This window comes from Eptatretus burgeri, chromosome 13 (genome assembly GCF_056783735.1).
Source record: "Eptatretus burgeri isolate ZD-2024b chromosome 13, Ebu_testis_v1, whole genome shotgun sequence".
NCBI classification, from domain to species: Eukaryota; Metazoa; Chordata; class Myxini; order Myxiniformes; family Myxinidae; genus Eptatretus; species Eptatretus burgeri.
The window spans coordinates 73,109,352-73,126,203 of NC_140973.1; the positions used below are offsets into that span (position 1 = coordinate 73,109,352).

The 16,852-nt window shown below is 44.5% G+C and overlaps 1 protein-coding gene across 8 annotated transcripts in view; it reads left to right on the forward strand.

The window, feature by feature from the left end:
* Window positions 1-1,678: 1,678 nt before the first annotated feature.
* The window catches only part of LOC147014765 (uncharacterized), a 199,316-nt gene continuing 184,142 nt past the window's right edge, over window positions 1,679-16,852 (forward strand). For 6 of the 8 annotated variants that reach the window (XM_085853019.1, XM_085853023.1, XM_085853024.1 and 3 more), the window contains exons 1-2: window positions 1,679-2,007; window positions 5,480-5,567. In XM_085853019.1, the coding sequence (XP_085709145.1) occupies window positions 1,740-2,007; window positions 5,480-5,567 (356 nt within the window). In that variant the 5' untranslated portion in view covers window positions 1,679-1,739. Of the gene's footprint in view, window positions 2,008-2,818; window positions 2,937-5,479; window positions 5,568-16,852 lie in introns of all 8 variants that reach the window. The other 2 variants (XR_015050900.1, XR_015050901.1) reach the window with 2 other exon arrangements.

A 16,852-nucleotide genomic window follows, 5' to 3' on the forward strand; every position in this document is an offset into this window, starting at 1 on the left:
GGATTCTGTGGAGGATGTCAGAGAGGTCAGGTTGTGGTGCATCATTTGGGAATGTAAGGATCTCTGACCTTGATTTCGCAGATGATGAGGTCATCTTTGCGAAGATGCTGGATATCCTTATGGGGGCCCTTAAGGTGCTGATGCGGAGTCGGAGCCACCGAGATTACAAGTTTCCTGGGTCAAAACTAAGATTCAGGCTTTGAATGACATATTGGATGCTGCCATCTTCCCTGTACCTGTTTGCGGTGAGAATGTTGAGGTCACGGAGAGATTCACTTACCTTGGCAGTGATATTCACGTCTCCGCATGTTGTGAGGTAGAGGTCGACAGACCTCTGGATCGGGCTTTGGGAGTCATGGATTCACTGGATCATGAGGTGTGGCACTGTCGGTTCCTATGCAGGAGGACAAAAGTCTGAGTCTTTAAGTCCTTGGTCCTTCCAGTCTCTGTGGATGTGAGACTTGGAATTTGCTTTGATGGAGACTTCACTCCTTTGGTGCCAGGTCTCTTCAGAGAATCCTTGGCTATTGCTGGTCAGACTTTGTGTGCAATGAGCAGTTGCTGAGAGAAAGGCTCAGATGAGATTTGTTATCTGCATAGACCGTGAGCGTCAGCTGCAGCTGTGTGGACATGTGGCTCGTTTTGCTGACACTGATCTGCTCAGCAGGTTCTCTCAGCGAGGGATCCTCGTGAGTGGAGGAGGCCGATGGGCCGACCACGTTCCTCATGGTTGCAGCAAGTTGATCAGCATCTCAAGGAGACGGGGATGGGCCAGGTATCTGCCTGGGGGATGGCCAGACGGAGGTCCCTGGAGTGGACGCAGCGACGTGCTGCTCCGGCGCATGCACCCGTACCTGATGTTTCCATACCTTCATGCAATTGTTAGTTTATCAGTATATTAAACAGTTGTTAGTTTATCAAACTCACACATACACCAAACCTTTTCTAAGAGGAGAGGTTATGTTTTCACCCCTGTTTGTCTATCTGTGAGCATGACATCTCAAAAAGTTTATGGACGGATTCGGACAAAACTTGGTGGACTGGTTGTGTGTGTGACAAGGACTAATTGATTCGATTTTGGTGAAGATCCGGAACTGGATAGGAGGGTTTAAAAATTTTTTAAAGTGATTCTTCATCATTGAGCAATTGAGCCAAAAAACGACATTTCAAAACGTTGTGGATGGATTCAGACGAAATTTTGTGGATGAGTTAGCTCCGTGACGGGAACAAACTGATTAGATTTTGGTTCAGGTCTGGATCCAGATCTGGCCTATCAGCGGGATACAAAAACGTAAACTGCTCAGCCTGACAGAGGTACAAGTTCCACCGAATGTCGTACTGTTACGAATCTGGAAACCATGCGCACTCAACATTCAGGTCCCAAAGTTAGTTATGTCGATAAGTATGTGTACAGTGAGAATCCATCCCCTTCTGTCTAATGGGAATTACATGTGTGCGCTACGGGTTATTTTTTTAGCTTGGTTTTTACATCAACAACTACAACAATAACAACACCATCGCCGCCATCGCCCCATGCATCGTGTCACGCACGGGGGTGAGGTGGAGAATAGGGTGCTCTCTCCTGGCTGTTCCGTTTGGGTTCTCAGACACGCACGGTGGGAGGGTGGTCGTTGCCCCTCCCACCAGACCACCCCTTGCCCAATCAGGGAAGCTATCACCTCAGGCTGGCTCCGCCTTAGCCAGATGGAGTGTTCCGCCCGGCCAATCGGGAGGCCGCCATGAGTCGCCTGACAACCCACCGTCCAATCAGGAGGCGAGTGGCGGGGAGAAGAAGCTCCTCCCTCTTCAAGAGGAGGAGAGTGGTTATCTGGACGAGTGTTGAGAGACAAGCGTTGCGTTCTGAAGGATCGTGGCGATTGCGTTCTGCAGACGGTCGTGGTCGTGGCTGGAGCGATCTGAGACAGTGGCGAGTGTGGCTTGGTCCGTTCGTGGGCCGTGGACTTTGGGTCGTGGGTTCGAGTCGGTGGAACCGCATGAGGCTGGGAGGTACCTGGCTCTACCGAGAAAAGACCCACGGGTCCATTTCGTGTGTGTGTGTGTGTGTGTGTGTGTGTGTGTGTGTGTGTGTGTGTGTGTGTGTGTGTGTGTGTGTGTGTGTGTGTGTGTGTGTGTGTGTGTGTGTGTGTGTGTGTCCGTGGGCGGCGTCTGTTAAGTAGAGCTGTTTAAGTGTTTTCTTTTCATTGTACATTGCATTTTATTCGTGATAACTCTGCTCTGTGTTCCCCTCCTGATTATTCTTTATAAATAAACCCCCCTGTTGAATATTCCAGCTCGTTTCTGTGTTTCTTTCATTGGCTTGGCACGCTGTGTATTGAGAGATAGCGAGGGTAAATTGTTCATTTGGTCCGGCACGGCTCTAGTAACTCCGCTCAGTTACGCCGGATCTGAGTCGTTACCTGCGACTCAGATCGGACAGAGTCGGCCGAGGGTGTGTTTCCCCGGAAGTAAGACTGCATGGGTATTTCGGTATATTGAAATTAGGCAATTAACCCTCCCTCACCCCGTCGAAGTATTTGTGACCACGGTCCTTTAAGTGACCTGTCGGCTCCAGAGTTATCCGGGGTGACGACCTATAAATGCTGGTGTGTTCGGTGGAGCCGACTCTGCTGCTCCCCCAAGCGGGCGGGCTCGCCACCGATACCCGGCCCCACAACAGTACTTCTATCAGAAGCACTCGCTTCTTGTTATCAGAAGAACTCGTTTATAACGTTTTGTAAATGACAAACCAGATGTACAAGTTGAAAGGGTTTTTTTTGTGTGTGCGTGAACCTCACCTCGCATTTTGTTTATTCTGCAGTGGATCCGCGTGGAGCTTTGGCCTTGGGAGACATGAACATTGGTTGCGTTCCCAGTTTAGCTTCTCTCCACATGGCCCTGTTCTATCGAAACGTGGGAAAAATGCTTCAGAGAAAGCGGTGAATGTCACAGACACGAAATAAAACATTTTCTCAAATCCATAAACGGGACATTTAACAAGGCAGATCCAACTCGACGCAGTGGTGTTTATTTATTTTTACCCTCCCCGGAGGAGAGGGTCCGTTTGTTAATTGCTGGAATCCTTCGGATTTCGGCAATTATGTTGGTCGGTTGTGTGTGTCATTCTGCATGTTGTGATAAAAAAAATTTCCATGGTACCATCAAAAATTTCCATGGTACCATCATGGGGATCAAAAATTTCCATGGTACCATCATGGGGATAAAAAATTTCCATGGTACCATCATGGGGATCAAAAATTTCCATGGTACCATCATGGGGATCAAAAATTTCCATGGTACCATCATGGGGATCAAAAATTTCCATGGTACCATCATGGGGATCAAAAATTTTCATGGTACCATCATGGGGATCAAAAATTTCCATGGTACCATCATGGGGATCAAAAATTTCCATGGTACCATCATGGGGATCAAAAATTTCCATGGTACCATGATGGGGATCAAAAATTTCCATGGTACCATCATGGGGATCAAAAATTTCCATGGTACTATCATGGGGATCAAAAATTTCCATGGTACCATCATGGGGATCAAAAATTTCCATGGTACCATCATGGGGATCAAAAATTTCCATGGTACCATCATGGGGATCAAAAATTTTCATGGTACCATGATGGGGATCAAATATTTCCATGGTACCATCATGGGGATCAAAAATTTCCATGGTACCATCATGGGGATCAAAAATTTCCATGGTACCATCATGGGGATCAAAAATTTCCATGGTACCATGATGGGGATCAAAAATTTCCATGGTACCATCATGGGGATCAAAAATTTCCATGGTACCATCATGGGGATCAAAAATTTCCATGGTACCATCATGGGGATCAAAAATTTCCATGGTACCATCATGGGGATCAAAAATTTCCATGGTACCATCATGGGGATCAAAAATTTCCATGGTACCATCATGGGGATCAAAAATTTCCATGGTACCATCATGGGGATCAAAAATTTCCATGGTACCATCATGGGGATCAAAAATTTCCATGGTACCATGATGGGGATCAAAAATTTCCATGGTACCATCATGGGGATCAAAAATTTCCATGGTACCATCATGGGGATCAAAAATTTCCATGGTACCATCATGGGGATCAAAAATTTCCATGGTACCATCATGGGGATCAAAAATTTCCATGGTACCATGATGGGGATCAAAAATTTCCATGGTATCATCATGGGGATCAAAAATTTCCATGGTACCATCATGGGGATCAAAAATTTCCATGGTACCATCATGGGGATCAAAAATTTCCATGGTACCATCATGGGGATCAAAAATTTCCATGGTACCATCATGGGGATCAAAAATTTCCATGGTACCATCATGGGGATCAAAAATTTCCATGGTACCATCATGGGGATCAAAAATTTCCATGGTACCATCATGGGGATCAAAAATTTCCATGGTACCATCATGGGGATCAAAAATTTCCATGGTACCATCATGGGGATCAAAAATTTCCATGGTACCATCATGGGGATCAAAAATTTCCATGGTACCATCATGGGGATCAAAAATTTCCATGGTACCATCATGGGGATCAAAAATTTCAAATTGCCATAAAAACGCCATTTCAAGTCCGATTGACTTCCAAGTTATGATCATGACCAAACCAAGTGCTACAACTCATTAAACAGTAGCACTATCGACCTATAAGAACCAAATTGATTTCGAGGTTTTTGTTTTTTCAGAGATCATGGAGATATGATAAAGTTATTCGGGCAATTCCTTGCTCAACGAGCGATTTCATTTTGTTTGTTTGTCCGCAAAGATCTTTCATGTTTTTCTCTACAACTGCTTGTCGGATTGAGACGAAATTTTCGCCATTGATGCGACTCCACATGTGGAATGTTTAAATGATAATTATGACGTCATAGGTCACATGGTGTGGCAGCCATGTGAGAAAAACAGAAAAACTTTGGATCTCTGTATCTCTCTCTGAAACCCTCTCTCTGAAAATCTCTGAAACTGCACCAAGGAAATAATCGAAACTTGGCACATAGCAAGTACTCCTTATGGGGAATGAGTGTGATTTTTATGATGTCATTTGTGCCCTCGCTATGACGTCATGATTGTATATGTAGAACACCACATCCAATCAGTATGAAAATTTTTGAGGGTCATCTTGGGATAAAATGGTCCGCAGTAAAAAAAAAAAGAATCGTGATGTCATCAGTCACATGATTCAGTAGCCATATTGTTGTTTTAAAAAAATAACCTTAAAAAATCTTCTTCTCTGAAGTGGCTGAGAAAATCGAAGCAAAACTTTATACGTATGACCGCTTGTCCATGAGGAACAAAAGGTTCACACATGTGATATCATCGGTCACATGGTTTGGCAGCCATATTGGATTTAGCCTACAACCCACAAAATTACACCACTCAAAAGAAGTCCTGGCGAGGGTCTGCTATCTCTGATTGCTCTTTTGCTTGTTATTTTTTTTTCTGCAGGAGGGAGGCTCATGGAGGAGCAACGAGGAACTGACTGTGGGACAAACATCAAGGGAATGAACCAACAGGAAAAGAAGCAAGAGAGGAGGTGAGGAAACTAAAACGAACAAGTAACATGGTTGTGTTTGGAAAGGTTAATGGGGTCATGAAGATCATGATCATGGCCATAAAGATCATGGGTCAGGGTTGGAGAAGACAAGAAATTGTGGTGCACTGCTTGGTTGAAGTACTGAAAGGAAGTGAGTCGTAACAGCATCTGGAAGGTGGTTCGATAAACGGGAGAAGCGAGGCATAAAAGAGTGGAGGTGTGCATTCAGCCTGGATCTTGGAAGTTTAACCAGGAGGGGTTACTGGAAGAACACACACATCCTGAAGATGCTGCGGAAGGTTGAAGGACTGAGAGAGCATTGGGTGCAATGTTAGAAAATCGATGGTAGGAGACGGAGACCACCGATGATGTGATGTGATAGCAACAGACCTTTTTTATTTTCGTATACATTGTCGAGGCTCGTATGAGAGCGAACACACAATGCACAACAATGGGTGTAGGAGGCGAGGGGTGGGAGAGAGAAGGACAAAACAGTGGGGAACAGAGACATTAGGAGATCTGTGGAAGGGAGAGGGATGGGGCGGGGTACACCAGGTGTACAAGATGGACACTACAGGTACTTTCAGGAAGGAAAGCAAGGAATTTGAAGGAGGTGGGTTTGGGGTGGATTAGCAGGGATAGAAAAGATTGTGGTTTTGGTTGGGGGAAGATGAGAGGTGGTGGTGAACAGCTGTTTTGAAGACCTAGAGGGAAGAATGGAATTGAAGAGTGTGGGAGTTTATTCTAAAGACCTTGTGTGCTTTGGCCTCATTGTGGGAGATGACAATAATTTTAAGAGCTTGGGATTCCACAGAATTCAGGAGAGACAGACGTGATGCTGGGGTGCCAGTTCATAGCCGAGGGCAGAACTCCAATGAGCTATGGCCAAAGCCCAAAGACCTTGTAGACTTTGAGTATCTCTGATTTTCCAAGGAAAGACTTGGATTGATGAAGGATGCCCGAGTTCGCTCGATCAGATGATGATGAAGGATGCACAGTTTGTGGCTGGTTAGCTTTGGAGGCCAGCTTTCCTGTGTAGTCGGCCCTGGAAAGGTCATGACTGATGGTGATGCCGAAAGTTCAAGAGATTGTACTTTCTACAGTTGATTACCAAGTAAATAGGTAGGATGGTTTTTGCATCTAGTAAATGTACGTTTGAGCGGCTTTCAGTCATGAATTTATGGACCTACTCGTTGCATCATCAGCAAGATGCAGTGATACAAAGTATTGTGTGCCTGTAGATTATGATAATAATTCATCCAGAATACCGATGCACAATTTGCCTACTCTTTTCGAAAGCATGTCAGCGTCTTCAATCTGTACCTGCAAGAGCTGGCAGACGAGACAATGGGTCAGCATCTCTGTTAAGAACGACACTTATTACCTGAAATTTTCAAGCATATTGGTTGTTAGCATGTGTTATTAGTCCCCTCCCAGTTGGTTTCACCAGAGGTGATTATAGATTTGCTGGTTCAACGTCTGTCCCACCTGTGGTTTTTCAGACATTTTTTTTTCCAATACCCCTTAACATATTCAACTGAAATTTGATACCTGACTTTATTATGATAAGTTACAGAAGAAGTTCGTGTTTCAGGGCATTTCGTCAATTTTTCACATAGATATGCCCGTTTTAAACTTGTGGAAATTAAACATTGTTGCGGCCCAGGGTCCAGCGGTGAGAACCACCACTAAGTGGGGGAAGTTACGTTGTCTCCCACCAGACTCCCGTAATTGTAGGCCATCGCTCACGGATAATTCTGTGACGCGGCGGGTCGCTTAACCGACCATGGACGCCAATACCTCAACCGCGTAGCGTAGGGTCTTCTTGTCTAGAACCAAGTTACCTAATTAACTACGTGGTTTCGATTACCGGGGAACCACGCCCTCGGTACGCCTTTCCCGAACCAGATCACTCTACCAACTACGGTAGAGTACCAACTACCAACTCCAGATCGGATGCAGCCGAGCGGAACTGCCAAGGACGTACCGGCTATAATGAACAGATTATCGGGGATAAAGACCCGGCTAAACTTAGATCCGAACCATGCTGGAGCAATGAAGGAAAAGACAAAAACGAACTGGAAACATTTCTACAACAATTTATTTACACTAAGCAAGGAAAAACATGTGGTACAGGAACAGATTTATTTGTGTGTTATGCAGGGGACAGAAGAGAGAGATGTAGTGCGACAATTTTACAGCAACTTACAAAAGAGGACATAGAGCAGACTTGTCATGAGAATAATACAGGCAAGAATTACAATGATCAAAAACTTATACAATTCTATTTAAAGGACAGGTGCCACACACTCAGACACACACTCGGACAAAATAAACCCAGTTGAATGGCAAAGGACTTTTTCAGCCAGGGAGGGAGGGAGCTGAGGTTGCAGTTCTTTCGGTACCTGAACATTCCGAGGGAAGGGATGCTCCGTGGTGTGGCACCCGACAGAGGTCGTACAGCTCGGCCCACAGCCGCACGTGTGGAGACTGTGTCTGCGAAGGAGCCCGGCTGGAGAGCGCTGAGTCCAAGGTAGAACGGGGCAGCAGACAGGACCCCATGAGAGACCCGGTCAAGGTCGGGTGTACTCGGACCAGCACAACAGACGGGCCGCCGAGGCGAGATGTGGGCAGGCACTCCGTGATCACGACCTTCCTTCTTCAACCAACAACCAAGGGACCAACTCAACTAACGACCTTCCTTCCTTCTTTGTAACCAGCCAACGAACCCACCGAACTCTCTCACGCTACCCTGAGGATGGTGTCGTCATTTATAGATCCCCCAGGATCGGGGAAGGGCCTTGGTGAAGCTGACGTCACCGTCCGCCCTGATTGGACAGGGCTTTCATGGGGTCCGCCCTTTCTGGGTGGGATTTCGGCCAGGCTGGGAAAGCCTGCCCACTCCACGTGTGTTTGAGGAAGGTGGACGGTGGAACAACCAAGATTGAATTGGAACGTTTGGGGAAGCCGAAAAGGAACTGCGGATGTGAAGATTCTTCCTCGGAACAACGAAGCTCCGGAGACGACAGTGGTACATTGTTGCCAGCGAACCGAAGGCTGCAAGCGCTATGGTACCGTGGATCGTAATGGAGGGGATATAAAGATTTATTAACCTAACTAAAAACCATCGCAATGCGCCCCAGTGTCTCCCCACTACACACAAGGTAGGGATCTATCTACACATATACTTAATGGAATAACTAACTTCACGACAACTGTATGTTTGTATGCATATGGTTCCTTGAACCTTAACAATATTTTACATGGGTCATTGTTTATCTGCCGTGACTGCACCCCACTGCTTTACACCCCAATAAAATAATGCACCACCTTTGCATAAAGCACACAGATTGGTAGGCCTCAGGCCTTCGTCCCGGGCATTAGTCCATGGTTCAGTGCAATTGGAATGATCCCAGGTATATAACCACGATATATTATACATGCACATAAGTCGTACGCATATTTTTGCTTCATGTATGCACATCGGGTTATTAACCTCTGCCATCGAAGATGGACGGAGGTTACTGTTTTCACCCCTGTCTGTCTGTCTGTCTGTTTGTTTGTTTGTTTGTGAACAGTATTACGGAAAAACTCCTGGACGGATTTCGACGAAACTTGGTGGGGGATTAAATATGGTCCAAGGATCATGCCATTAGATTTTGGACTTGGTCCAAAGTCCAATATGGCCGCCATAGCGGCCATTTTGAAAAAATATTTGAATTTTTGTTTTTGCATTTATACATGTTCTAAGTGATTTCCAACCCCAAAAAAAATAATTTGTTGGAGAAAAAAAAACAAATTTTGCAACTTTTTTTTTCAAAAAAATTTCGATTTTTTTTTTTGGGGGCATTTCTACATGCGCATCGATCTCGTTTAGTTTATTCAATCGTTGTTCAGCAGAGTCTGATCCGTTTTGACCTACAATGAATAGGATATCAGGTTCACTTAAGTGACCCAGCAGTACTGACAGCGGAGGTTTTGCACTCTACCGAGTGCTCCCCTCTAGTTTTTAATATGAAATTGGCAAAGCCTACAAATGAACAAAACACTGTAGGTATAAAGGTTCTTCTTCTTCAGTTTGGATCCGGTATTGGCTCGAGCGTGCTTTGAAGCAAACAAATTTTTACGCCCAGTTTGTTATCCACGTTGTCTTTCTTGGTTTCTCGATAAACAAAAGATGTCAGTAAATGAAAATTGCTTTTCCTTTTATTTTTCTGAATCAACCCAAACACGGTGGGGACTAGGGTTTCTTCTTCAATGGGACCTGTTGGGGACATTAACTGTTTTGCAAAGCAATTCTCACTCTTGTTCTGTCTGTTTGTTATTTGCGAAAATCGAGAACTTTTCAAGTATATTGATTGGTCTTGTGCGTTATTCAGTATGTCTGTCTGTCTGTCTGTCTGTCTGTTTGTTATTTGGCAATTTTTTTTTTTGACAAGTATGTTGATCGCTTCCGTTTGTCTGTCCACTCACCTTTAATCGCCTACAGATCACAATTTCAAACTGATCAAATGGTGGAGTTTGTGGTCCAACAGAATCCTATTGATTTTGAGGTCAAAAGGTCATCAAAGGTCAACAACTATTTGAAATTTCTAAAATCCTCAATTTTCATCTGATTGATTCAAATTTGAAGAGGACTTGCATATCACGTCACTGAATTCAACCACCAACGATGTTTGAAGTAAACACAGGCAAAAGGTCAAAATAGGCCGAATTTCTAAAATCCTCAATTTTCATCTGATTGACATGATATTTGAAGAGAATTTGCATTTCAGGTCACTGAATTCAACCAACTATTATTTTTGAGGTCAACTTAGGCAAAAAGGTCAACACTAACCAAATTTCTAAAATTGTCATTTTTCATCCAATTGACTTGAAATTTGAAGTGGATTTAAATATCAGGTCACTGAATTCAACCACCAACTACTTTTGAGGTGAACATAGGCCACGATTTCTAAAATTGTCAATTTACATCTGATTTACTTGAAATTTGAACAGGATTTTTATATCTGTGCACTGAATACAACCACCAGTTACTTTTGAGGTCAGCATATCCCAAAAGGTCAACATAAGCCAAAGGCCAACAACTTAGATACAATTTTTGAAATCCTCAATTTTCATCTCATTGACTTGAAATTTGAACAGGATTTGTTTATGAGGTCACTGAATTCAACCACCAATTTTTTTGGGTCAACATAGGTCAAAGGTCAACAACTTAAATGTATGATTTCTAAAATCCTCAATTTTCACCCGATTGATGTGAAATTTGAACAGGATTTGTATGTTTGTTCATTGAATTCAACCGCCAATTATTTTTTTAAGGTGAAATTTGTTTTCAGTATTTTGCAAGTATCAGGCTCTGGGCAATGTCTTCCTTGTTTATTTATTTGTATTTAGCCTGTGGCTGCATCATTTTCTGGGGGCACAGCTGTGCCACTGATGTAGTGCTCCTGTTACGAGTAACCTGATATTGATCTTACCGACTGCAGAAGGTATGGAGGACTGTGGCAACCCACCTGGTATTACTTCAATAGTTCAACAGGGGCTTGAACTCAAAACCCTTGGATCTTAAGCCAGCCACCTTAATAATTAATCCAACACAGGCTTGCCTGCAAAGGATGACAGTTGATATCGAAGAACAGTGCATTCATAACCTGAAAAGAACGAGGGTGACAGTTGATATTGAAGAACGGCACACTCTTTACCTGCAAAGCATGAGGATGACAGTTGATATTAGTATGCTGGGAATCGAACTTAGAACAGACAGATCAAGGCGATTGTGGGGATTTGGGGGTGGGGTGTTACAGGGGTATATGGGCATGCAACCTCTGAGCTATTCATTCAGCCCCAGCCTTCTATACCCTATAAACGTTAATAATAATGAAGGGTGGACGAGTAGGACCGTGACCTGACACAGTAGCTCCTCTAGCTCCCCCATGTCCAAACCGTTTTGTAACAGTTTGAGTGCTTTGTACTTCCTCTGTTCTTTCAAATCATGGGTTTGGCCATATTTAACTGAGCTTAACTGCACAACGGAAGATTTCTTTGCCGGGTTCTTGATTGCCATAAGGTAGGCTTTATACGCAGATGGAACTGAGATTTAAAGAAGGTTAATTGCTTTATAAATGATCGCAGATGGCAGGTGAAAAGTGCATGAGCTGAATCATTACATTTGTCAAACAGGTCCCTTTTTGTATGACGTCGACCTGTTTTGATGTACGTCATACTTTACACTTCGTGTAAAATAAAGTTCAATCTGTATAAAGTAAATTAAGGCTTTGGCTTTAATTATGTAAAGGTACACTTTTATTTTTACATTATTATATTTTCGTTGAACACTAAAGTTACTTTATCTACTTTGCGAACTCTCACCGAGTGGTGCGATTCACCACGCATCCTGCTCGTGGTGGACTGTTCGAAATGATCTTTCTCTTAAGATTTCCATCATCTGCTGCGTTGGCGTGGAAACTTGTCACATGATATGAGGTCCCTGCAAGGGCTGGCAGGATCGCTTTGAGGAATGCGCGTGCTTTGGAGTTCGAATCTCGACTCAGCTACAGACTGCCCCCCTTGTGATTCGGAGGCACTGCGAGGCATCGGTTTGATGTTCAACTTGGCGTCCCATCTGCCGGCATTAGTTCGTGGGCATTTAAGATCCCACGGTGTCCTTCGTGAAGAGTCGGAGATTTATCATCAGGGCCTTGAAAAAAAAAAAAGATTAAAAAAATTCCTTCCAAAAGCATCTTCTAGCGAATGGCAGACCTGGCCAGCCAGTTCGTGAAAGACTTGGGCAAGTAAAGGTCCCTCCCGCTGACCCCACATTGTGGAAGGAATGCGACTATTCTAATGCAGTTATACATGTTTAAGCATCTCTTTCATACGCCATTCAAAAATACACTTCATTGGCAGGTCAACATACCCTGACGTCATCAGTTTGAGAATTATCTCGACGTAGTAGTTTGGTATCCATGGATAAAACACCAGTTCTGCAAACCCTCATTAATTACCCCTAGTGCAACATCTCAGACTTATCTGTACAAATTCCACAAGGTTGTATAGTACTTTGAGGAGGGGATTGGGTTGGGATGGGGGGGGGAGGTGGAGCACTTTAGGAATTTCCAGACACCCCAAAGGACATAATTGGTGCCATTGGATGCAAGCAAGGCAAAACCCATGGCAATTCTCTCTTATACGTTTGCACGAGAGTTAATGTACCTAGATGGGCATAGAAGCGGTGGTTATGCGGATAAGATGATCAATGACCTATTAGACCTCTTTGTTGCCCTCCTGGTTGCTGGGTTTTTTTTTTGTAACCTCGGCTCAGTTATGAGAACGAAAAGCCCGAAACCTCGTCGTAATGTTCATTTTGCTCACAAAATGTCTGCAGATGCCACTTCAAAGGAAACAGAAGGTTCTTGCCTGTCATGTAGCTTGTGGGGTTTGTTTATCCTTTGACGTGGTTTCCATCCGGTTACAACACCCTAATCGGACTTTCTTTTCACCCATTATATACTGTTATGGTGGACTGTTGGGGGAACACATGGTCAAATCTTCCACCCGGACTGTCACCAACTTAGTGACGGATAGTCATGGGGCCGTACACCGGGAAAGGCGAATATATTCTTCCGTTTCAGTCGTACACAATTCCAACAAGGCCTGAGGCCTACAGTGCGTTCGTCGATTCAAAAAGGATGGGGGCCAGACGAAGATCCTCAACGAACCACTGTGATTTTGAACCCTCCTACCGAGAGGTTTTGGCACCAATTTCCGACGACCGAGGATTTGCTCACGTCACGCACCAAGCCAATGATTTGATAGTGTGAAACAGGGTTTATTAAAATTATAATAAAGGTCAGGAAAGAACAAGGAGCGATGGCTCATTGGTAATTAACTACATCCCCACATGCCCATGACACGGAGGCTTGAAGCAATATGACTTGGAGATCAGTCACTTGCACGCACGAACAGGAATAAATGCCACAAGACGGAAATAAATCTTCCCCAAGCGAGATGCTTGCGTGGGGTGGTGATGGGTTCATGGTGGTGGTCTCAGCGGGAGGGAGACTGCAGGCATTGTCACATCTGAGTTTGTGGTTCCAGACCTATGTACATATGCTCTTTTACAATTAGACTCTTGGACTCGACTCCTCTGCCAACCTCTGCCTAATCGTTCTCGACCACTCGCTCGTGTGCAGCTCTCCCCGGCTTTCCACCCACGCTGACTAAGCCTCAGATTCTGACTGTCCAACAGTTCCACTCTTCATTCTCACTCTGTCCCCCCCCCCCAGCTTTTATAACCTTGTAACCATGTATGCCTGTGTGTTCCCATTGGCCCGCTGGGAAGCTTCTCGCACCTTCTGGCTGCTTCTGCGCCTTCCAGCGGCTCTGAGCACTTGTATCGGTTTTGAGTGCCTGGAGAGATTTCCATTCCTCAGAATTGTCTCTTACTTTCACACATGGATGATCGCAAGGCACTGGTTTCACCTTCCTGTGGTGGGGGGAGAGGAGTGGAGTGGGGGAGTTTCGCTGTCTTGCGGAGCTGTAAACAATTCATAAAAGCAACACAGAGACAGATTACAAAGGGAACTCATTTGAAGGATTCATGGGGGAGGAATGGTGGGAGGGCTTTAGACAGATTACAGAATGGAGTGTCCATGCTTATTGGCTTCTGAACACACTTCACCGCATGTCTCATCATTCTATACAGAAACCACACACTTATGCCAGACGTTTATTAATGAAATAACTAGTCTCATCTTACCGTTTTTAGCCCTACGGCTGTTCCTGCAATTCCATCACCACCCCCCCCCCCCTTTTCTCTTTGGTCTGCCCAGGATCTGAACACGGCAGCATCGAGTTCGGTTTCAAATTACACTTTCAAACTCCTCCCTATTCTACTCCACACGTGAACAATACTTTCCCAATTACATGTGTTGATAACGTTTTTTACACATTCTCTTACGAAACACGTACTCAACCATTCTATTCCCTGTAGTTCTTAATAAATGAACAACGGCCGTGTGCACATCCGTGTGGCTGGTGGGAGGGCAGCACATTATTCGTGTCGTGTCATTTTTAGAATGTTCATTCTACCTTCTCAATAAAGAGTTTTTGTCGCCCCAGACAGGCACTCTTCGGGAATCCGACTGGCAAGACGGATGTGGCTGACATACGGCAGTCATGATTGCCAAGTAAGGGACAAATGGCTGAGGTGGTGCAAGACCAGCTATGAGGTGGTAGAAAATGTAAAGCCACCAATGTATAAGTCGTGGTAAAGGAGCAGACCCTGTCCCTCAGACTCACACTGAGTTACTCCAAATACCCTCAGGACTTAGAGTATCATAGCTTGTAGGGTCACAATGTGAGATCTGCTGGTGGCTCCAACCCACAAAGAAGAGCCGCAATCCATGGTCCTGTGGATAAACGCTTTTGGTACCTTTGAAAATGTTGAAAGGGACCTCAAACTGGCTGTTCTGTACACAGGTATTATAAATTTCGCAAGAGCAGATCATTTGACCTTCGGTATCCAGGCACAAGTCCAATAAAATTATTGGTTTTGGTCGAATGTATCACAATGGCATTATCAGAACGTCCTCACCTGTCGGTCTACTTCTGATGGAGTGAATCAGATTAGTTTCCTGATATACCGTACTGTATGTATGCCGACCGTGGCTGCCCCCAAGAGGGGTCTCGGATGGTGAGCCTCAAACAGGAGGTCAGATCAGGCTTCGTTTCTCGATCGCGAAATGTCCCAATTGTATGCTTTGGTGTTTTCTGCAAAACGAAGATCCCTTGAGAAGTGGACCTTGGTCTACTTGCCCCGTCGTCTTATGTGAAAATGCTCCAGGTGAGAACAGGGCGATCTTTCACTTTTACTCCGCTTGAGGAACCAAACTGCATCATTGTTTGTAAACTATTCCGCAAATTGATTTTCCACCCGCTACGTGCTGTCATTGCCTCTACTCTCTTGGCTAATTCAAAACGTGACCATTGTTCCATATCTAGAGACGTTCACCCCACGAGGATCGATGTCCAACAAACGATCACCATTGTTTATTGTTATATTAATGACACAATTGTCTGGTATTGTCAGTCTGAGTTAAAGCGATCTGCACTCCCTCGAGAAGACAAAGTGCTTGCTCGATACTTAGCTTGTATTTTAATAACACGCTTATTACACTCACTGGACGAGCAGGATAAACTGGAGATAAACACTCACATTTGAGATGTTCTCGCCTGGATTTGAATATCAACCCAACTACAAAGTGCCATCCTGGTGTTTTACATGCAGGACGAGTCATCATTATGAAAACCAGCCATGATAAACAACCCTCCCCCCCCTATCAACCCAACAAGAACGTGGGAATAATTGTGGCCAATAAAAAGAAGATGGATGGAGTTATAATTCGCTGCAGAAACGTGTGGGCATACAAAGCCGCATGCACTTGAAGATTGGTTCCTAAGATTTGTTGTGATAGCGAACCAGAATGCCGTTTTGAACTATTTGTGTACTTTCTCAGATCAAACTTCTGTAAAACATCGACCAGACAGCGCCGGATTTAGGAATATGGAGACTCCTGGGAAGTGAGTGATTGATCAGTCATCCTATGATATACTATCACAAGTCAATAGTTCCCACTCCTCCCTACCTTCTACAATTTGGACTTCACAGCACAACAAAACGTTTTATCATTTAGAATGCAAAAGTTGCATCATATAACATTTGTATAGTGTTGAGTATCTCAGAATGATACATGAGTGACATACAAACAACAAGAGCATGACAAACAACTGAGACAAGAACACGATTACAGTTTTACCATGATCATGACACCCACACTCGTGAATGTATCCACCTTTGCATCCAGGCCAGTTTTTATACGTTCTCAATCAGAGATCCGATATGTGAGAGCCAGCTACTGTTATGCCATGTTGTGAGGAACCATCCATCCATCCATTTGGGACCATACTCTGTGCAGAGCGTTGGTGCTGCCGAAGCAGTCTCCTTGGCTATTGGGCACAATCCTGGACGGGTCGCCACTCCGACACAGTATACCAGCATGCTGGCACTCATTTTTGCCGACCTCGAAAGGATGACAGGCTGAGTCAACCCCACCTGGTATTGATTCAACAGCTGAGTGGGATTTGAACTCAGGATCCTGGGACTCAGGACCCAAGCCCATCACCCTAACAATTAAGGTGAGGAACCAAGGTCATATGGACTGCGATCACCTAATGGCCGTTTACATTTCCGGGATTGAGTTCACATTAAGGAGACCATTCCT